Source organism: Pleurodeles waltl, chromosome 6 (genome assembly GCF_031143425.1).
Source record: "Pleurodeles waltl isolate 20211129_DDA chromosome 6, aPleWal1.hap1.20221129, whole genome shotgun sequence".
Classification (NCBI taxonomy): Eukaryota; Metazoa; Chordata; class Amphibia; order Caudata; family Salamandridae; genus Pleurodeles; species Pleurodeles waltl.
In genome coordinates this window covers 230,690,633-230,714,152 of record NC_090445.1, presented here as the reverse complement: position 1 = coordinate 230,714,152, position 23,520 = coordinate 230,690,633, and the positions used below count along the sequence as shown (strand labels likewise).

Here is a 23,520-nt window from a genome sequence, read left to right as displayed (position 1 = left end):
CGAAAGCAATGCATGATTGCACCCTTCCCAGCAGACCCATGGCCTTCCCCTTGACAGTGAGAGACTGTAAAATATAGAGTAATTATCCACTAATATAGTGGAAGAGCAAAAAATGAGTCTGACACACATCAGTTAACACAATGCACTTATCTTTAAGAAGGACACTGTTCATTGCGGACATCTGAGAGAAACCGGAACAGGAAGCTGGGAAAAGGAAGAATGAGTTTGCACACTGAGCCTAAGGCATAAACCCCTCATACACTCATAGAAAATACTTTTCTGACTTTTGGGTAAGACCTGCAGTGGGTATGACAAATGAGGCTTCATTGCACAGAATGCCCTCTGGTTTACAGCGAGATGCAGCCCCGGTACTGGGCAGCACTGGAGCTGGTCTGGTTACTCAGGGGACAAAAGCACAACTGCAGGGACCTGTGTTTGACCACGTGGTCACAGGTTCAAATCCCAACATGTTCACTCATGCTGTCATCTTTTAAAGTCGATAGAATGGTACCACTGAGCTGGTTAACAATAAACAACTATTAGCTAGTAACAGTACCAAGGCAACCTTCGGGTGTACAAGCGCCCTACAAATACACCCATTAAGTTATGTCACGCTATTAGCGTGGTCACGAGGGATCACCTCCCTGATACACTGGAGCCACAGTGGACATGCTATGGAGAGGGGGAGGCTAGTCATATCCTCTAAAAAATGCATGGATCACGCCGCAGCCCCTCAGGAGTGTGCACGACATATCCTCTACTGCGCAGGGGTGACAAGACACACACAACTCACATGTTTCCAGGGAATGCCCTCGCGCTGGTACTCTTCCTGCTCCTGCTTCAGCACCAGTTGGATGAAGAGCTGCTGCAGCTTCTCGTTGCAGTAATTAATGCAGAACTGCTCGAAGCTGGAGGGAGAGAGCAAAGCACATTAGAGCAGAACACATGGGGTTCACACTTCAGCAGGAAGGCAAAGTGTTCACTGGACACCAGAAGAGGTCACACACAGATCACAAGAACTCGTGGATTCACACTGGACACCATCCCAAGGAAGAGCCCGCTCGCGATGGCCTAGAATCCGGAGCCAAGATGGATGTTCTAAGCTAAAGTCTTGTTGTGACATAGAGGAAATGTTATTGCAAAGCTTAACTGGAAGGCTTGCACTTTGGTGTCTGGGAGTTGCAAGTCCATTAATAAGTAGCTATAATATACTAATGATAAATGTAAGTGTTTTTCATGGCAATATGTGTTGCAACTATGGATTGTATTGTCAACATTTATCGTATAAGCCTGTGAGTTTCTTCCTGCTCCATAGATCTGTTGTCTACACTCATTTTAGGATCAGCCACTGCAGGATTCCTGCCAACAACTCCGTCCTCTCGGATCTAGGTGTTTATTCTCATCGGTACTCCAAAACTTTCTAACTCGTGTTTCTAAACATTTTTTAACATTTTCTAACTTTTGTAACATTGTTCTAGCGAGGAGATGTGGCCTAGGGGTTAAATTGCAGACTTCAACACTTACTAATGCAGAATTGACTTTCACATTACCAGCTCAATGGGTCTGGCTTCAGATAAGGAGTAGAAGGGGGAGGATTATCTGATAACATAAGCAATGAAGCCAGCTGGTGAGCATGTAGGAGGCCGCCCTGTGTCTGCAAGGAGATCCCCTCACCTGTTGTTGTCGAAGATCTCAAAGCCGTAGATGTCCAGCACTCCGATGACAGTGTTTTTCCCATGTACTGTGGTGTCGTAGTTCTTGACTTCGATCACGTTGTTGATTCGTGTCACAATCCAACAGAAGAGGCGTTCGTAGATGGCCTGCAGAGGAATGGGTCAGTGGCATTAGACTAGTGACTAGTTTTTTTTGTCCTGGACAGGGAAAACACCAGCTGAGCTGGGGCTGGAGGGTAGTAATGCACAGATGTCACCTACATCAGGTAAATAGGGTGCCACTGATTACTTTCAATATGAACAGGAACAGTGGCTTGCATTACATTCATTGTTGAGTGAGCGGGAAGGCGCTGGTAAGGATCAGTGTGGTGGGACAGGATTGCACTGATGGGAATCAATATTTCTCTGACTAGGGTGGTGCTGCAGGAATGACCGACTGGGCACCGTCTGTGTCTCTTTTCACATTTCGTCATCTGCCGCAGACTAAGACTGAGGACGTTCTGCCAGTAGGCCTACTTACCTTTGCAAATGCATCCCTTCCATAGGTGGCTTCCTTATCGGTGTGCTGCTTGTCAATGACATCACGCCCAGTGGCCACTGTACGGAAGAGAAGGGCTTTTTCCACCAGCTCCGACTTGGTAGAGAGCAGGTCTGCTATCACGGACACCACCTTCCCGTTCTCAATAACCGGAGGCCCATCACCATCTACAACGAACTTCAGGTTCCCCTGCAGGAGAAAAAAACATTTACCAATTCCGCATGTCCCATCCCTGCGGTCCACACCACCAATATGGTTTAAAGCGAGAGCACAGTACATCATCTAACTCGTTGAATCAGTGCTATGCTGCATACATTGTATGGTTCTGCGCGGCCATTGAGTACTTCACAAAGTCCATGGGAAATTTAATACACCAACCTCTGCTTTCATTAAATGCTTTCACAAGGTATAACATTTTACACTTGATGTCTTTAATTAGTGTGGAGGCTCAGATCAATGAGGTTCACTTTACTGGCAAGGCACGTCGGAAAATCCATTTCTAGAATTACAAAATGAGCAAGTGCTTTATAATGGAGACAGATTCAGGAGGGAAAGCAGGGGAAGTAGCTAAGGACAAAGCTCTCTTTTAATGCATCATACACCATTCGACGCAAACCCAAATTAAATCCATAACTAACACCTTTATAAACCTGGGCAGAGTTTGCCGAGGTCTGCGAGAGGTGGAGTTTGGGTAAGTCTTGCTGTTCGAACTGATTTTCAGTGCAGGAGTTTCTCCCACGCAGTGAAATCAGCGCAAATGGCATTATGCGGAGCTGTGGAGCGCCAGAGGGCACTAACTTCTGTCTGCTGCTCAAGAAGATTTTCTACTCGAGAGGAAGCTTCCTCAACGCGAGCGGCAGCTTTCTCATCGTGAGCGGTCGCAGCCTAACGCAACTGCTCACGTTCGGAAATCTTGCTCATGCTCGCCAACTTAGCAATTATTCTCGCTCGCGCCCACCAATTTAATGTTCGCAATTGCGAGCGAGAGAAAAAACCCTGCACTTAGGGGAGTTTTTTTTGGAATTCAGCACTCCGCGCAGAGTGAGGAAAACTCTGTGAACTCTGCCGACGGAGAGAAATTCTTCACCCACCTCTACATTTTTATCCCAGTGTCCCAAAGAGCGCTCAAGTGGAACCCAGGCTTATGTCAGATTGGTATCTGTAGTTAGGGAAGCACTAATGAAACCATGGAAACCAAGGGGTGACACACAGCCCTCTTGTTTCGATGGACCCTGTAGACTAGCTAATAAATGCCAGATGGTGGCCCTGCATGCCAATACCAAAGATAGAGGCTTGATTGCCGAATGTCGCAGGACTTATAAGTAGGCCTTGCGTTTGAAGAAACAGGAAATGCGGATCGACATTTGGTGCAAATTGGGTTCTGCATGTAAAACTCGAAATACTAGTTTGTTTTGGCAAACAGTTAATGATAATAATTTGTCCACTTGCAGTAACCATAGTATTTGCGCCAACTTAACCTTGGTTCAGTCGGTGGACATTTCCATAAGGTATACAATCCAACTAATGGTGCAAAAAAGGTGGTTGATAATCCTACCACTCTCTGTCCCATCGACATGGTTGTTTTCCTGAGTGAGATTAGTGAGGTTATATGCAGCAGCCCTGCTAATAAGGCCTCTGGCCCTGATGGGGTCCCTATAGGGCAAACTTAGTATAATGGTCACCCTTACTCACTAATTTTATCAATACTGCCTGCGCCTCTGGATTTCCTCATTCCTGACACAGTGCAGTTATTGTACCTATTTTCAAGAAGCGTAATTGTGCAAGCCCTCGCTTTACCGTCCTTCTTCACTGCTGGATTTGGTCATAAAGGTCATGGACAGGGTGGTGCTTAACCATCTGACTACCTGGATGACTGATACATCAACTCTTATCCAGGGTGCAGTATGGGTTCCATGAGGGCCTAGGTAGAATGAAACTGTGTCTCAATCTTCATCTTTTGATCAGCAAATACACTCATGCTAAGCACAGTCCCATCTATCTGGCATTCATGGACCTTTCCTGTGCCTGTAACAGTGTTGTGAGATCTAAACTGTGAGAACTCCTGGAGAGCTTGAGGGTTAATGGGAGCATTGTTACTTTTTTGCGTGCTCTCCACACTGATCTTGAAGCATCTGACATTTGTGGCCTGGATGGCGAATTTACTGCCCCATCAGCCTATCTTGGTGTGAGACAGGGCTGTGTGCGCTTGCCCCTGTTTTATTCCTGCTGTATATGAACATACTTGAAACGGCCCTACCCAAGTTGGGTGCAGACATACCCAGGGTTAAGAGTAAAGCTGTCCGCATATTACTGTATAGAGATGATGCTGTTTTGACTGCAAGAACTTCTGATGTGTTTAAACTTTTATTGGATACTTTTATTGATTTTAAAGAATTTAAATCTTGAAGCCAATGTAACCAAAACCTTTGTGGTCCCCAGAATCTCAAGTCTCGTAGTTTGACCATACAGAGCAAGCCCATATCTAGAATTCACAAATTTCCGTACTTAGACGTAACCTTTAACTCACAAGGATCATGAGCTCCCTGGCTATCCAAATAAATACAGAGATTCTTTAACAATGTGGGGTTCTTATTTAACTTGGCTTTCTCTACTGGTCGAAAACTGGTTCGTATACAAAAGAAAGTGTTTACCTGTTTTAACCTACAGCTCGGGTGTGGGGCTACAATAACGTACAACACTTGCAGATGGGAGGAGAATGGGGGCTGTAGACGCAACCTGGGCCTACCAGGTAACTGCACTACTTTCGTGATTCATGGGAATTTGGGCCTTGCACATGTGAAACTTTCGATCAACATTTTATGTAATGATTGTACATTTGATCACTCTTATGATTGTTTTTAAAGTTTCAGTCAGATGAGGAGGCTGGCATGTTGGATAAGAGTACGCAAAAAGGAGTTTTAGAAACTGAGACGTTTTAAAGCAAAGTGGGTGCTGGGCCTGGACCCTAGCCTTTGGGGGCCCCCTGATACAGCCAGCTCTATTCTGCAGAGAGACTTGCCCTGATGATGTTGAGTAATTCTTAAACAGATTGTTTTAAATACTGTTTTCCTTTCATTTATTTTTCGGTGACGTGTTGCAGTCTATTACAGGCATTGTGCAGAGAAATGTTGTGTTTATGTTTCATGCAACACCCATAAAAAAGTTATTTAGATCAAAACATGACCTCACCAATGATTATTTGCAATAATATTAGTCTGCTGCAGTTGTGTTACAATATTGAAAACACAAATCATTATTCCTGAACATTAGATGTAAACACAGTTAGAATTTGAACCAGTGTGCCCGTGCACTGTCAATGCCCTAGTCTAAGATGGGATGAAAGAGCTCATATTGGATCATAAAATCAAAGCTGTTCTGAACAGGGCCCTAAATGCATGATTAGCCCAGGGCCCCCACATTTCTTATCACGTCCCTGTTTAGAACCATCCCGCCAGCTATGCATCCTTCTTGGTTTGTAAATCCACTCAATAATGCTTTGTTAACGTGTGCAATGACGACAACGTCACTTTGTACAGCCATTGTTAATAGAGACATTTTATAACAAAGCTAGGGTTGCCCCTTTCTTTCTTGTAGAGCATGCCCTTGGTATGTGAATTAAGATTTTCCCTGCCATACTGTAGTTTTCTTGCTACGGTTCATTTTAATATTGTTAAGCCATTGTTTTGAGCTGAAAATGCCACAAAAAATGTTTGCCCTTTCTCAGTGATTCAAGCCCTCATTTCGACTTCAGCGGACAGAAAAGCTCATCCGCCAAAGTCCTGCAGTCAGGTCACCACTAGTGTGGTGACCTTCTAACGGCCCCTTTTACGGTTTTTTCGCTGGGTCATTGGACAGAAACAGAGTTTCCACTCTCTGGCCCAGCGGGAAACAGCCCACAACATTGACGGCGGCTCGTAATCGAGCCGGCGGCAATGTTGTGGTGCATAGGGTGCAAGCAGACAGTAAAAAGTGCAATGGGGCCGTCCATGGGGGCCCCTGCATTGCCCATGCCAACCCATCTCCGCCAGCTTTTATGGGGGTCGTAATCCCCAGGGCGTTGGTGCATGCTGTGGTGCCCTGGCGGATTAGGACCGCCAGCACCGCCAGTCCCTCCAGTGCAGGGAAACTGGAGGTCCGATTGTGGCCGAACCACCACGGTCATAATGTGGCGGTCTGACCACTGCCAAAGCGGTCGGGCCACTGCTTTGGCAGCTGTCAGACTGGCACCGTGGACCACCAGACTTGTAATGAGGGCCTCAGTGTTCAGTTTCTTGAATGCAGTACATAACAGCTCCCCTTATATGTAGGGCTTACAAAGCTTTTTTGTATAGCCTGATTGACAGACCACCTTCAGAAATAACTGCAAGTTCAGTCTGATAACTACCCTGTCCTTATGAATCTGTAGATAAGGTTCCCGCGTGTTAAAGCTTGTACCATGCTAACTCTCCTTAAGATGGTGATTGCGATGACAAAGCCTGCTTACAGTGTAAGTTGTTTTAATTTTTCCTCGTGCATTGGTTTAAAAAGTTGTTTCACAATTCGTACTAGAATCAGAGTAAGGCTTCAAGGAGGTGCTGAGTGGAACGTGGTGGGCAAATTCTTACCCCTTCCAAGAATCTTTTAATTTCTGGAGTACAAAATAAATTCCTTTTGGAGGTTCCACTCAAATGTGCAACTAAAGCGGACTGGTGTTCCCGCATAAATGAGTAAGATAGCTGTGGTATACTTTTTACGTTCCACCCCCTGCAGTATGAGCAGAATGGCAGATATGAGAATATTTATTAAACTGTTGTCTGCCATCACCTCTAGGTGCGAGCACTTTGTCTCAAAGGAGTGATTAATATCAGCGTCACGTTTGCATATCTGCACTTGTGGATTGCTCGCGGAATTAGGCACACTGATGGAAAAGCTTACACAAAAAGATTCTTAGCAAATCCTCAACAGTACATTTCCCTACGACTGCTCATGTGGATTCCTGAATGTAAAGTTTTGGCATTATGGGGGTGATTCCAACTCTGGCGGGCGGCGGCCGGTGGAAACCGCCATTTGGCCGCCATGCGGCCAAAATTCCGCGGCCCCCATTCTGACATTCCCGCTGGGCCGGCGGGCGCTAACCAAGTTAGCGCCCGCCGGCCCAGCGGGAATGAGGCCGCAACACAGAAGCCGGCTCCGAATGGAGCCGGCGGTGTTGCAGCAGTGCGACAGGAGCAGTTGCACCCGTCGTGCTTTTTACTGTCTGCCATGCAGACAGTGAAAAGCAGGCCGGGGCCCTGTTAGGGGGCCCCTGCACTGCCCATGCCAGTGGCATGGGCCCCAGGACACCCGTTACCGCCAGCCTCTTCCTGGCGGTGAAAACCGACAGAAACAGGTTGGCGGTACGGGGTCAGAATCCCCAGGGCAGCGCTGCTTGCAGCGCTGCCCTGGCGGATTCTCCCAGCCGGGGCAAAAACGGCGGATGAACGCCGGCCCCGGCAATCCGACCGCGGCTTTACCGCAGCGGTCGGAATGGGGATTGAAGCACCGCCAGCCTGTTGGCGGTGCTTCCGTCATTCGTGGCCCTGGCAGTCCACGACCGCCAGGGTCAGAATGACCCCCTATGTGTTTGTGTATGTTGCTAAAATGTTTATGTCTGGCATTCCCCAAGTCTGGAAAATTGTGCTTACAACACTTTGATCCAGTTCCTATTCAAGCAACATTCCTTTCTCCACTGGGTCTGTCTACTTCTGCAGTTTGTTCTCCTGGTTAATGTATTGGGATTATCTGGATGTTTCCTTGAATTGCTGCATCCAACGATATTGCACTAGCTTTGATACTGTGTTTGAATTTGTGACCCCCTGTTTTTAACGGTAGAACATTGCTACTGCATTGTCTGTTTGTATTTGCACCACCTCTCCTGTTACTTGTGTCAGAAAAACTGTAGTGCTAGAAACACAGTCTTCAGTTCAAACAAATGTATTTGTTTGGCGGCTTCCAATTCTCCGATTCTGAGATTTCCTAAGTGAAAAATTCACCTGAGTGTGATGTGTCTGTTGTAATAATTAGTGCTGAGGTTGGGTTTTTCAACTCCCTGCCTTTTGTCATGTTTGTATCGTCCAGCATTTCAATTTCTCCTTCACCCTCCTTGTGACAACCACTAGAGTATCACAGACTTTCTCCACCCGCGACTACTGCTTTGAGAGTCTCAGTCTCATATGTAACCTACCACAAGAATGAGTGGAATGGAAGCCACAGTCATCCCTCACATTTCCATCATTACACTTATTGTCAGAGATTGTGCTATTTGGAAATAAACAAACTGGCTCCTTCAGTGCAGACATCCCCTCCTGCATTGGAAAGACCAAGATTTTCAGCTGGACAGAACCAATTGAAGATTTCTCCCAGCTGCTTGATAATCCCATGGAAGACCATGTTTATCATATGATCTATGCACGGCAACTACTGCCAGGCATTCTGCAAGTATTCTTGGCACCAATTTTATTCCATCGATTACACTCATCGCTGTTTAGAAATCTCAGAACCACGACTGGTTGCAACATTAGGCCTTTTTGATTTTAGGAAGAACACTAAGTAAGTCCCTTGGTTATACTCGTCTCAATGATACTTCTTGGTGCTCTCTTTTTCTTTCTTTTTTTTTGTAGCGGTCCTCGGCTTTTTGTTGGAGATGCTCTTTTTTGCACCTCTATCTCTTTGGTGGGATTTTGGGAAGCATCCTTTATCGTTTATGAAATACCTGTACGGCATATCTCTGTCACAAGTTATATTTTCCCACTCCCTCTGAAACCTTTCCAGTCTGTCACCTATAGGTGTTTTATGCTGGGTGTACTTTAAATGAGTTATTTAGTTCTTTGGACTGATCCTCATGAACACCAGCCTTTTCTTTTTGCCCCGGCTCATAAGGAATGTTTTGGCTGTCTGGTTGGCTGCACTGCGAAGATGTGACTTGTCAGTCTGATGGTCACTGCTTTGGAGCTGTTGCTCGTGTTGAAAGGATATACATCCTGTTTCAATCTGTTATTTGAGGTTGCCAACTTATTGTCATTTTTTATTTGCTGTAGTGATTCATCTGCAGACCCTAATATGTAGACTCATGGAAAAGAGAGTTTATAATCATAGGCTGCACTTCCGGTTTAAATCCAGAGATTCTAAGCCAGATTTGTTTGTCAAGATTGTGTCTCTGTACAATTGTCTGCTTGCTGTGTTTTAGGGATGACTTCAGGCAAGTGTCGATTACTGACTTTGCTCTTTTCTTAATTCCCTCAGGAAATTTGTGGATGAGTTCTGTGATAACCTTCCACTGTTGGTGGCCTCATCTGCTGGGCAGAGTGTTAAGTTTAGCAATTGCCCACTGTACTGTGGGTGCTATTTCCATCTTTCTTCCTACTGCCTCCACCAGCTTCCTGTCTTTGTCTGGAGGAAGGCCAGTGGAAGAAGCAACATTAGCCATTTTGCAAGCACATGGTGACTGCTGGGCCAATCATTCTCCTGTATGTTGAGTCCTTTGGGAGGCTCTGTTCTTTTTCTTCACCCTGCGAGTGACTTGCTTTCTGAAGCCCTCCCAAACTTCTTGTAAAATGCTTGTCACTATTGGGAGGGATGGACTTCTTTTCTGTGTTGGCAGAAATCTTTGTCTATTCCTCTAGTTGCGCGTCATAGTTATCTGCTACAGATTTCACAAATACATAGCACAGGGAAATATCATCTAGTGTGGGTGATCATGATGATGTGTCAACCTTCGCTTGAGGTGAGCCCGTTCCAGATTCTGACAAATGTCTCTGGCCCGATTTATGTCGTCCTCTAGGGGAACCTCTTTAAATACATCATCTTAAGGATCATGCCTTGGTTCAGGAGTTAATAGGCTAAACCTTTCTTCTGCGCTAGTTCGCTCTTCTCCGGGTCAAGTGTTACCTGGATTTGTGGGAACACTGAGTGCCATGAGGCTTTCTTCCAATTAAGTTTTGCTTTTCAAGCACAGCAGCTATTTGTCAATCTTGATGCCAACCGTTTTTGCTCTCTGTTCGATGGTGTGCATCGGAGTGGATTTTTTTCACTGAGAGGAGCTATTCCGTTTCCTTCCCTCTTTAGGTTCTTTACCTTTACCCTCCCTCCAATCTCAATCCCCCTTTGGAGATAAGTCTGAGTCTGAAAATGTGTCTGCTCTGGTGTCCTTCAACTTTCACACAGAGGGCTTGTGCTTTTGATGCTGAATCGACTTCCAAATGTTTTGACATCAACCACCGTTTTTCATTCTTTGAGTCTAATTGTTTCGGTTCAGATGTCTTGTGTGCTTGAGGCATTGTGAGTGTAAGCGTCTGCGGTGTCGTAAATCATTTTTCCAAAACTAGATTTGTAATATCTTAGATATATTGATCAAATAGTGCAGAGTGTTCGGCATTGGATCCTACCTGCTTCCGACAAGCCTCTTCTCTCCCTTCCTCATCATCTGAAAGTCCCATGCCTTTTAATGAGAACTGTTTTGCCTGAACCATGATGTAATGTGACCAGTCTGGTTTCTCCTTCACTTTTTTAAGCTCTGATTAGGAAAGATGTGCAAGGCTTGCAACCATTGGATTTATGGTTCTTTGGCAGGCATAAATTACAGACTTTGTGTATGTCTTTTTGTGCTATTTTGTGATTACATCTGGACAGAACTAAATGCATCTGTTTAGGTCTTCAATGCTGTTTTTCTGCATCCCAGTAGTCAAATCCCAGTCACGATGTTCGTCACTGGCTTCTTTTTGTGCTTTCAACATTCGTCGACTTGGAGCTTAAATAGTGCTTCCAAACCAAGTAACAGAATAAAATACCAAACGTATACCATATACTAGGACATTGTGAGTTAATCCTGGATAGTGCAGGTCGTCCTCACAACTCCTCCTCTGGTCCATGCCCCAAAAAAAAAGAAATATGTAGACCTTTCCGAATCCGATCACAAAATGACGAAATAGTGCACACCATCTGAATCTAAAAATATCCATCCATACAAAAACATGTTTTTTTAATCTGCAGGCTCTAAGCAGGGTTTTTGTTTTGGCAACTTCCCATACATAGATCACTATAGGCAACATTTGTCTTCATTTACTACTGAACTTTACCACAGGTGTCCTTTTTGATGACTGAAAGTGATTTAAATTGGTAATGTTGTTTGGTAGGTAGTTTTAGTTGCAGGCATGTTCAGTCCCCATGTGCTGGCATGTATCACTGACCCCATCTGTTTTTACTTCTTCCTTTCTTGGTGTTCCCAAGGCACAACACTTAAGTCAGTCAGATGCCAGGAGTCTGCTGACTGGACTCCAGGCAACTGCTACCCACAGTGGATCTCCTTGCTTTCAGGGACTGATTCTCAGCCAGTGGAGACTCATAAGGAAGCTCAACGCCGATGTTTATTGCACTGGATTATACCCATAAATATGGTCCCCTAGAGTCTGAAAGTGAGTTACATCAACTGAATTTGTTTGCAGGTTTACAATGTCTCTATTGCTCAAGCGTCTGCACGATTCTCTCATAAAGGCATTTAATTGAGCCTGCAGCTGTTCTCACCCTAATATCCACAGAAAGAACAAAAATAGAAATAAGCTGCGGAAGTGTTCTGCTTTGTATATGAAAAACCCTGCGTCTGTTCACAGGCTGCATTCCCCTCACAGGCTAGCCTTAAAGGGCTCAAAAGATGACAGTGCAAAGCTGTCTTGCAGATGGTGCATGTTTCCTAATATATACAAAGTGTAGTGCTGAGTTCTTCATCCCTTCTTCCTCCAACTCAATGTTTTGTAAATCAAAGTACCCTCACCAGTAACAGACGGACAGGGGATGCACTGGGAAAAGGGGTGGGGCACAGTCACAACTCAGTCTTAGGGATTAAATCAGATCACAATAACTGAATGCATGATGTACATGCCCTACTTGCATGATTCGAATTCTTTGCATCTGGGTAGGACTTTGCTGCCCACTTACAAGGTGCAGGATGGATGCCAGGATCTTGTAGACGGTCTGGATCTCCTCAGGCTTGAATCCAATCACCTTCATGGCCTCAGCAGCAGCTTTGAACTCCGCCCCGTCACTGATGGTGCACTGCAAAGAGAACATGACAGAACTGAGCAGCGAAATCAACAAACATCAATGCGCACACCCTGCCAAGATCACCGAACACAAGCCCATCCCAGGACACCTCTAAACAGCCACCATTCAGCCACCAGGAGATATATATATATATATATATATATATATATATATCTCACACACACACACACACACACGACAAAGACATGCATTCCAGCAACACTACGGACCAGAGACAAAACTGTTGTCGCCCTTTCAACAATAACGGACAAAGGAGAGCTACATCGGCAATAGAAGGAGGTGTGCTGCAGTCAGAGAGGGAAAGGGGTTTCCTGCAGTCGGAACGTAGCATGGGTGTCTTGGGATTTACGATAAGATAAGGCTTTACTGGAATCAGATGAAGATGATGTGCCAGTGTCAGGATAATACAAATGTGTGCTCAAATCAAGAAAAGCAGGGGAGCATTCCTGTAACCAGAAAAAGATAAACGTGAGCGGGAATCTATTAAAAGGCAGTAAGTGCTGGATTCTGTGAAGGGACTGGGTTTTCTAGAAGCAGAGAGTGTCAGAGGTTTGCTGAAACAAGAGGGAAGATGATTAGTGGGTGCTGCAATCTGGGGGACAAGGTGTGCTGCAGTACGGACAATATACACCTTCACTGCCATCAGGAACAGATAGAGGAGCGCTGGATGGGCAAAGGGCAGTGGTTTACTGGAGTCAGAGATAGACCAATGTGCGCTGAAATCAGAGGAGGAGGGATATCGGTGGGCTGGGGTCAAGAAAAGAGAAAAGTGCCGCCACCTGGAGACCCAGGGGTGCAGGATACAGGAAGGACATGGGGGTGCTGGATTATGGAAGAGCCAGATATCCCTGAATCAAAGGAGACCGAGGGGGCTGCAAAAGGAAGAGACAAAGACAGTCTGGAATCAGAGAACACACGAGGGTGCATTGAATCTGGAAGGGGCAGAGACGTGCTGCAATCAGAGCTCATGAAGTGCTGAAATCAGGGAACACATATTTTCTGAATCAGAGAGACAACTGTGTGCTTGAATCAAGAAAATAAAAAGGTGTGATGGAATCAGGGAGGGGTACAGGAGACTGAGAATCAGGGGGAAGTAATTGTGTGATACAGTGGAGGAGGGAACTCTAGAAACAGACTGGGTTTGGGAGGGGGGGTTGTGCAGGTTTTGGTAAGCAGGCAAGCCAGGCAGGAAACAGCAGAGTCCTTGCACTTACCTTGAGTTGGGCACTACCACGGATATAGTTGTACATGGAGAGTTCCTTCTGGAGATGAAGAGAGCGCAGAACCTGCTCCGAGCCGCCCAGGAGAAGCTACAGATAAAAATAGAAGGTGTTAATGATAGAAGAGAAATCAGTATTTGGTGTCAGTGTACTTATGTTGCAGGGAGTTGAATCATTGAGCGGACAGAGGAGTTAAATGCTTTTTACCACCTCCGAAACAAGAACACCGCGCACTGGTTGAGAGTGCATGAAGTTGGTAAACAGGTGTAATGGCTCAGTACAGTTGTATCTTATGTACTTACAAAGCCCAACCAGGTGAAGTAGAGTGTGCAATTAGCTGTAATGACCTATTAGATCTGATCTCAGGGATTCTGAACCATTAGTAAGATCATGCACCAAAACAGTGCAGTCCGTTTTCATTTACAAAACAATTATCTTACTAACAAATGTATAGTTAGATCACAGGTACTGATCTATAAAAGTACATCTTGTGCACTCATTGATTACCAGACGATCTCAAGTACTGAATAAATATAGGCGTCTCTTCTGGAACCCAACATCACTCCTGCATTGTTGTCTCTCATGTTGGGTCTAAGATGGAATTTTGTAATACTCCATGATTAGCCAAGACATACATCAAACAAGCAGCACCTCACCTGATAGAAGGAATGGAAGCTTCTCTCTCCCGGCTGCTGGACCAGAACTCGAGACTGTAAAAGAAAGGCAGACACGGGCGTTGAAGAATGCTAGGCCCTCAACATTGTCATTAAATTCACAAATGCTTAAACTTCAGCCGGCTTTCTCATCCAAGATTACTTCTGTACAAAATCTTCAACTCAGAAACAGGAAGTGACATCCTAGAATGAAGGGAAGTGCAGTCTCCTGATCTGTTACTGCAATAAAGGGGATTTGATCCTGATTTTAACCCTGTGCAAAACAATCACCTGAAATTTCAAAGCAAGGTAATTTCTAATAAGGCTAGAAGCTTAGACGCTCCAGTAGAAATACAAATTGCTTATTAATTGGGCAATTATAGGTGTTTACCTTTTCTTTTTACCAACATGTTTAAATACAGGGTAACCCCGTATTCTCCTATTCAGTGCTAACAAAGGCTTATATCTCAGCTGATCCCGATACACATATATCACCACTGCATAGATTTCTGGGACGCCTACCCAATTCCATTGTCCCTACAAATGTATGGATTTGGAGAATCCGCCCACCATGTCTCATATAGACACCCATCTTCCAGTCTCTGGGAAGGTTGGCTTCAACAGATGGTTCTGCACGATACAATTCGCTCTCCATGGATAATTTCCATCCCCAAGGATATATATATTCCTTTTCACCTCCAAAGACATCTTCAGAACCAAAGATCCCACAGATGACTATCAGAAAAAAATGTAAGCATTATTAACACTCAATTATCAAGACTCATATAATAGCAAGCCATGCCATTTAATGTCACTCAAAAATGGAGAACTGCAAAAGATCCTGCTGTGGAGAGCACACGGCTGTTGTTCAGGCTTGGTGAAGCATCGATTTGCGACATATAGGACCAGTGCACTTTGCTAGCCCCTATATGCAGAGTTTCAAGTTCCACGAAAGTAGAAAAATTCAAAGTCGTTAATTGCTTCTTTTACCAACAAATGCTTGCAGAGTACCAATATTATAGTTTCCCAAATGCAAATACTAAGAAAACCAAATACTTTAGTGCGACCTGGCAGGCAACTTCATAAGGGCAGGACATTGATGGGGGACATACGGGGGGCCACAAGCTGCAGCAGGGCTGCACCATATCAGAAATTTAACAGGGGATGTGCTAAGATGGAAGACTGAAGCAGGTGTTTACCAAAACAGAAACTGAAAAAACCTGCAATGGTGGAGAATTGGCACAGCTGATTTCAAAGCAGAGTACAGAATCAGGGGCATGCCAACAAGAAGTGGCACAGGGGTGTGCCAGGATGGATATCTGAGCAAGGTGCTATGAAAGAGCTAAGTAGGGCAATGTATATAGGGTGGGGCAAGCGACATGAAGACAAAGTGAAACAGCGACGTGTAAAAGGGAAGGAAGCCTGAAGCAAATTCTGGACACTCTCATCCAAATCACACTTCACTGAGTAGATGCGCACACTATAGCCACTAAAGAGGCACTTCTAATGCAGTGTAATGAGTGGAAACAAACAACAAAGGTCAATGAGTAGGGTAATATCACCCACTGCACTGAGGCCATTGCATGCCCAACGCATTGTGAGAGATAAAAACCTGAACCACTGAGCAACAAAGCCCACCCAAGCCTCTGAACAGACACAGCCCACTGATCAGCTCTGCGGACTCTATCCAACGAACCGTGTGAGCGAGCACTGCTTTTCTACCGCCCACGCTCACTGGCTTTATTGAAGGGTAGTACCGAAAAGCTATGCATGGGTCATAGTACTGGATTAAAAGGTCCTAGTGGATAGGAGTGAGGGAAATTAGAAGAGCATCCATTAAATCCTGGTGATGGAATATCAACGGAGGTAGATTTGAGCACCAGCGGTAGAGCTGTGTGAAAGGATTCATTTCTTAAACAGTGGGGCGATGACCTCCAATCACTAGAAGAAGACTTAACCTGACCCTTCTCATTCCCTCAAGATTCCACTGCAGCCCATCCTCTAATCTAACACAACCTTTAGAACCATCATCACCATTCTGTGCAAGAACTTAGTATTATCTGTCAGCGCCTCTCTAGCTTCTGGACACCCATGCTGAACTCATTACCATTCATCCACTTCATCAAATCTTCAGAATGTTCATACTGTTGATGTAATCTGCACACTGTCAACGCTCAAAATGCAGCATGGAGTTTATGACAAACTCAACCTTGCAACGATTGGTGAACTTCTTCACGCTCCTTGTGATTCAAACAATATTTCTTCCCACCACACATACAACACTCGGCTCTTGCTTCCACAATAGCAAGGACCAAAAAGGCAAGGTGCTAGTCTGCACTTGGTGCCAAAAACATGAGCAGATGCAGCTTAGAGTTGTGGCTGAGAAGGTTCTATAAACCCCCACAGATGTGCATAACATGCCAGACCCAGAGTTTACAGCGATCTTGCGTTATTGGTCACCAAGAATGGTACAGTTCGGAAACAAATTATATCACTATTCACCAGGCTTGGTGATGATGCAAAGAAAACTGCATGATGCTGTACCTGGGATTGTTCTCAGACCTTCCCATTGGGTGTATCACGCGTTTGGCTCTAAGCCTCACTCTTTGGTGCTTATGCTGCCCCCTTTGCCTCACTCACCTGCGAAAATTATTTTGTTATTTTTTGCCAATGCAAATAACATAAATAGTTATCAGCATGGCCGGTAGAACCTCTACTTCACAGTATAAACTAAAAAATACACTTCCAGCTACTGTCACATGGATACAATTAATTCATTTGGGCTTGGCTTAGATTCGGTAAAACGCAGGTCCACACCCTCAGGAGCCCTGCAGATCTCTGGACAGACTCATTGTGGCCACCTAACACAGGTGCTTCACCACAACCCTGCTGCTTGATTCTTGAATGTATTTTTAAACTCGTGTCATAAAATTTCCATCAATACTTTTTTCTCTTAAAAAAAAATCCTAATTACTGAAGTCGTCTCTGCACAACTGGACTACTGTCATGCACTCTTGTTTGGCCTCCTAAAGTGTCTTCTGTCTTGATGGCATTAGTGAAAAACATTACTTCTGGCCTTCTCCTTGGCAACACCACATGCTCCTCTGTCACGTCACATTTGGCATCTCTGCATTTGCTCCCAATGGCCAAGCGCACCACCACCAGATGCCAGTGTTTTCTCACAGGACATTAACCACCTTGTTACTGCCTTTCCTCTATCATTGCTTCACAGGCACCACCAGCTCTCCCACGGCCATCTTTTTGGTGACCTTCATCAATACACCGGTGAGGACTAGGAGGCTGAACTTCTCTATTTCTCACTGCTATGGCATAGAAAACACTTCATTCAACGAGTAAGAAATTCTAAATCATATTTTCTTGAAAAATATCAACACCTGACACTTTTTTGCCACTGCATATTAATTCTCTTATTTCTTCTGCATCTCTACTTTCTCTTCCTCATCTCTCACTTTTTCATCTTTCATTCTTTCTTCTGGAGCTAGCGTTAGCATGCTCTGTTCTATGGTACCAGCAGCGTTCTACATATAGATATTCATTGAAAAAACAAATGTTACAATGGCGTTATAGTTAGGCTGACGTTTTACTCATACAAAACCATACCAATTCAGCAGCTACAGTGATAGTTATAGCTATACTTTGTTTAAGAAACTATAACTCATTGCCTAAAGTTACTTAATGGTATGAGTTATAGTTTCTTCAGATAATATAAGTATAGCTATAACTGCTTTATTGCTATGGTTTTGGATGGGTAAATCAACCTAACTATAATGGTCTCTGTAAACTTTGTTTTTTTTCAGTGAATTTGAGTTTTATTTTTTTTAACATAAAGTAATATCTAATTACTACACTTTAATACAACCACTACCATTGACAGCCTTCGGTTGTATGCAGCGGTTTTTAGTGTTTGAGTGGGTGTTTTTTTCCCCATTGTTTTTGGAATCCACAGATACTTCACAAGTTTATACAGGGGTCCACGCTGAGCGCTGCGATGGATCTGCGGATCAGCCAAAAAATAACTTTGGGCAATTTTTGCTCCATCTCTCCTATGGGGTTGGACTAACTGTATTCTGACCCCTCATGTCAGTTGTTATTGTCCCCCACCCCCTAGGCTCGACACAAAAAACAAAATGGCGGCAGCAACTTTCCTCTCAGGTTGTGGCTAGCCAATCAGGGCCTCGCTTTTCCCCCGAGATCCGCAGATCCCCTGTGGGTGGATCCATGAAGGACCCATGTCCCTAGATATCTATATTTCTTTTTCCTTTAATAACTCCAAAATTAATCAACGGATGTACACCAAATCATAAAAAGAGATCTTTCTGGACCAAGATCTAGCTTTCTAACACATTTAGTATAATTGCGTTCTGCGGTTCGGGCTGTAGTCGTGTCTATAAACCCTATTAGAAATTGCATGGGAAAAACACATTTTGGGACCTCCCCCTTTTTCTCTGCCCCCGCTTGACGGATCACTCTGAAACTTTCCAGACAGCAGATGAAGTAACCAGAACACTCATTTTAAAAATGTGGTTAAGATTCCTCAAACTGCGCCAAAGTTACTAGCAAAACAAAAACAAAATCTGTCTATGGAAAATAGGGCCTAACTATAACTTACCTACTGGCTACGACCAGTAAGTAATCTCTTTATTTATTTTTTACTCATATACAAAAAGTCAGAAAAACCGAATAGCATCTGGATTGACATAAAAAGAATAATGTTGGTTCATTGCACACCCCAGCAAATAATAACATTAGAGCACATGCCTATTACCAAATGACTACATTATAAAAAATAACTAGATCCTATAGCAGCAATTAAACACGAAAAACACACTGATATCCAATAGATCAAAAAATGAAATGTCTACAGTCCTAAGCACTCAATGTGATTGCTGTTCCAGTGTATTCTGTAAACAATGTATAGTTAATCATTTACATCAGTCTTACACTAATAGTACTTTCAGAAGTGTACATAGTTGTCAACAATATTTCTATTATATAAGAGCCTTCAACACGACAAAAGGGGCCAAAAAGTCTTATGTACACTTCTGAAGTCAACAATTATCTGCTTCTAACTATTTGTATGCAAGTTTCTTACAGTTCTGATACTTGATACAATCGGAGAGAAGTCAACTTTACTCAGTTTATGATCTACTTTACCCATTTTAGATGATGTGTTGTGTCTCTATCATCGCAGATTTCTTTCCAGAAGTGGTATTTGCAAGTGCTGGGAAACGTGAAGCACTCTAACAAGTATCAACTCGTGGAGGATCCATTTGTTGTCTAGCTTCAAAGTTGAATTATTTTGCTTTGAACGAGTTGCCAATAAATCGCTTTAGTGTCTCATGACAAAACAAAAGTTTGTGGCTAATGACTCAGTCACATGGATTTTGTTCTCATGAGACACCGAGCCACTTACTGGCAGTGTAAGTTTACCAGCCAACGAATAGACCATAAACTAGGCCCTGGATGTCTCAATGGCAGTGTAACTTCCCTCCTGCTGAAAATATTCAGCTACAATGCTAGTTCAGGTGAGTGGAAACTGCATAAATGTTGATCGATAACCATCCAATGAAACTTATAGCCACTACGTCAATATTACACAATAGCATCAGATTTTTTTTTCCTAACACACACACACACACACATTAGGATTGTGCTCCTACCTTCTACAAATAAAATCATATAAATACATATAGGTGTGTGTGTAGAATGCAACTTATATTCATCTTTACACCTGAGCATTAATGTTCAGCAGATTTTCTGATAGTTAATATATCAAAGTAATAATTTTGTGCTGACAATAATACTTTTGTATAATGGATGAATAAAAAATGTGAATACTTGATTTTTGCCCAGTAAAACATTTAGTAATAGCATGAGTTAACCAAACCCACATGCTTACTGAGTTCCCCTTTTATCTGTAGAAGATTATTAAAATTGATTTGCCGACCACCAAAAAGGCTCAGCACAGTGTAGCACTAGATACTGTTATTGTTGCTGGTATTATTAACTGGGACTTGCTTAGCATACACTAAGCCAACAGTATTGCATGGAAGAGTCTTTCGGTGGCCTGTGGTATGACTTTCTAAACACATCCCTCACAGATCAGTCTGGTGTGATACTTTGGAGAAGCATGGTCAATCGAGCATGTCTGTCAGTTCTCATGAGTTGTGAAGTTTTATCGTGGTTGAGGCTGAAGAGCTGAACTAAATTAATAGAAAGATGGGCCAATCACGTAATGAACACTTCAAGGTTTCGACCAAAGGATGTACTACTACGTTAATTTATCCATCCTCATCAGCCTAAATTCTTGGAGCAATCATAAAAAAGAGTAAAATTACCCCCCCCCCCCCCAACTGCACCCATCCACGCTTCTAAGCAAGAGTAAGTTCCTGACTTAAATGCTTACCCTCACACAGAAGCCAGCCTCCATGCACTCCCCATAAGTGGAGCCAATCACCATGCACGCTTAAAACTGGTCCACGTAAGAATATACCAACAGTAGGTGTTCCATATTAGAGCTTTAATGTGCAAGCATTCTGCCCCTCTCCAGCCGCAGCATGTACATGGGCTGACCCAGTGATGCATCCCCACTTCACCACATTTGGTGATAAGTGCAAAGCATGAGCAGGGTTGCTCCAGGAGTATGAGATGTAATGGGCATGAGGAACAGGCATTTCACACCAGTACAAAGCACCTACTGCACCCCTAGATGGTTACAGGGTACAGAAAAGCAATGGCCATGGAACAAAATTTCCCACAGTATCAAACACAGTATCATGCAAACCCCTCACAACTATTAGTACCAGGTCACCATTGTCTCCCTCCTCTGTCAAAACACTGCTACACACCAATTTCGGGATCTAGCACTGGCACTTATACGCACATGGCAAGTCTCAGTGAAGATGATCAATTTCAGCCATGGCTGGGGAGGCGGATCCGGGCACTGGATGTGTTAAAAGCGAAGATCTGTGCAGGCACCAGCCTGAGCTGATCACTTTGTAAGGTATCCAGCCTTTGTGGGTTGTCTTCCACAGCGTCAGGCCACACTCCGTCTTCGTCGCTAATAAAGAAAAGTGCTCCCTAGCAGAATAATTAGGTCTCGTGTACAGTAGATGCTACTTGCATCATTAACCCTCATGAGGGTGTTGGACTGGCTTCAACTCCGCGTTTTATGACCCGGATCCCCCCCATGACCTTAATGTGCCAATTACAAAACATTATTTCTTAATTTAAGCAGCACTGCCAGTTTTTCAAATCAGCATAAATGGCCTTCTTCACAAGTTAACTCTTATGTAAATGTAAAACAGGCTGTGAACTCTGGAACCCCTCACAATCGGCCAGCCATTCACAACCCATGACCTGAGTATTTTCAAAGTTGCATCTTCTGCCAACGCATTCCACACTCTTTTCACATAAGTCTCTATCCATGACAGGAGGAAGGAGACTAGCTGTGCACATCATCTCCACATTGTCATGCAAGTTGCTAAGCATGCAAGAAAGAAAGTCAGCTATCATATTTTTTTCCAAGGACAGATTCAATTTTATAGTTATATTACTTCAAGCAAAATCGCCATCAGGCTATTCTCAGTATGGCTTTTCCATACCATTTCGTGCTTAACAAATAACGTTTGTGATCAGTGAGGAAGGTAAACAGTACCCCCCGACTGAACGTCCAGTGACGCTGTGCACTCCATCACAATGCCAGCACCTCCCTTTCTATGGAAGTGTATGTAGTTTCTGCACCACAATGTGTTCTAGAAGCGAAAGACACCCCTTCCTCTCTATCCTTACACCTCTTTTGCATGAGCACAGCTCTTAATCCAGCATTGCTGGCATCTGTTATAATGATGCTATCATCGTGTGTATCAAATGGTTTCAAAGGGATCCCGGGGCACCTCCCTCCCCGACCCCCTCGCCGGCAGCAGGAGCTCCAAAACATTTATAGTAAACACATAATAAACTCAGTTTATAATGTTTTTACTTAAAAAGTGGTCGGGCCATGATGGGGATGGAGAGGGAGTGCACAGCCCTCCCCCTCCGTGCGTATGTATGTTTGGCCGGCCATCTTGGGCCCGCCAAACATACATGCGCGGTAGGCTCTCTCCAACCCAGCAACACAGTTGCTGGGTTGAGAAGAGCAAGCACAGGCTCCCAGTCTGCCTGGGAGCTCCCTGGCTGGGCGCTCGCAGCCAATCCGAACGCTCCTATGAGCAGCGTGAAGACTGGCCACAGGGCAGGCTGGGAGCCTCTGCCTGCAACGACAGAGGAGAGCAGAGCAGATGGAGCGCCACGGAAAAAAGGTAAGTTTTATTTTTATTATTATTTATTTTATTGGTCCCCACCCTCCCGCTGCCCCTTTTCCCTCCCATGAGCCGCGCCTGAATGGATCACTCCCACAGTATCTACACACGCTCCCACAATATCTGCATACACTTTCTCCACAGCACTCCGACTGTCATTGTTCCACACTTACAAGTCATCCTTTCATATGCAACTTCCCCTATGGAAATGTTTACTCAACAAAATGTGGAACAAACTCTGAGTAAAATTCAATCAATCCGTTGAAGGATTTCAGTTTCTCCTAGTCAACTAGAGTTTAAACTTAGTCAATGGCTTTTAAAATCTTCATTTTTGGTTCTACACCTCCATGTGTGATGTGATGCCAGAAATAATTCACAACCTTTCCTACAAATTACACTTATTAAAATCAAGAGTTAAACCATAGCTCCTTAGGATTTGTAAACTCTCCTTGTGTCTGGAATTAGGGGCCATATGTACGAACACATTTTCCCATAGACATAGAATGGGTAAAACCCTTTGCTACATCTGACCCTAGGTTCTTTTACATCCCTGTCATACATTTAGATGTCTTCCATCAAGAAAATGCAGCACAACTTTCACATCCTTAAACATCAATCTCATGACCCTTTGGTACACTGAGGATGCAAACACTAATCCAAACGGCATGCACCTGCTGCAAAAGGCACCCTCTGATATCACAAAGAAGTGAGATGCTTGGAATCATCACTTAGTACCACCTGGTGATGTGCAGTAGACATTTCAAGAGTGGTGAATCTGACTGCCTTTTTCAATGTACATAATTTCTCTGAAATATTAGGCAAAGGTTCACGGTCAACCCCAAATATTATGGTTGAGCTTGCGTTAGTCAACACATAATCTAAGTGATCTATTACCCTTGCAGACTAGAACTCTGTCTAGGTTCAATGATGAGTAGCTTACATGACTTCTCCAATTCCTTCCACAGTTCGCTTCTGAGACACAATGGTACACTGTATACATTGAGCATAATAGGTGTGGCACCCTCCCTCAAAATAATCCTT

The 23,520-nt window shown here is 44.0% G+C and overlaps 1 protein-coding gene across 1 annotated transcript in view; it reads right to left on the bottom strand.

Annotated features, from left to right (window-relative positions):
- MYO1D (myosin ID) overlaps positions 1–23,520 on the bottom strand; it is a 422,174-nt gene that overhangs the window by 243,951 nt on the left and 154,703 nt on the right. The window contains exons 5-10 of the mRNA XM_069237971.1: positions 14,162–14,215; positions 13,500–13,595; positions 12,160–12,276; positions 2,194–2,400; positions 1,675–1,820; positions 794–908 (exon numbers count right to left, since the gene is read on the bottom strand). Coding sequence (XP_069094072.1) covers positions 794–908; positions 1,675–1,820; positions 2,194–2,400; positions 12,160–12,276; positions 13,500–13,595; positions 14,162–14,215 — 735 coding nt within the window. The remainder of the gene's footprint in view (positions 1–793; positions 909–1,674; positions 1,821–2,193; positions 2,401–12,159; positions 12,277–13,499; positions 13,596–14,161; positions 14,216–23,520) is intronic.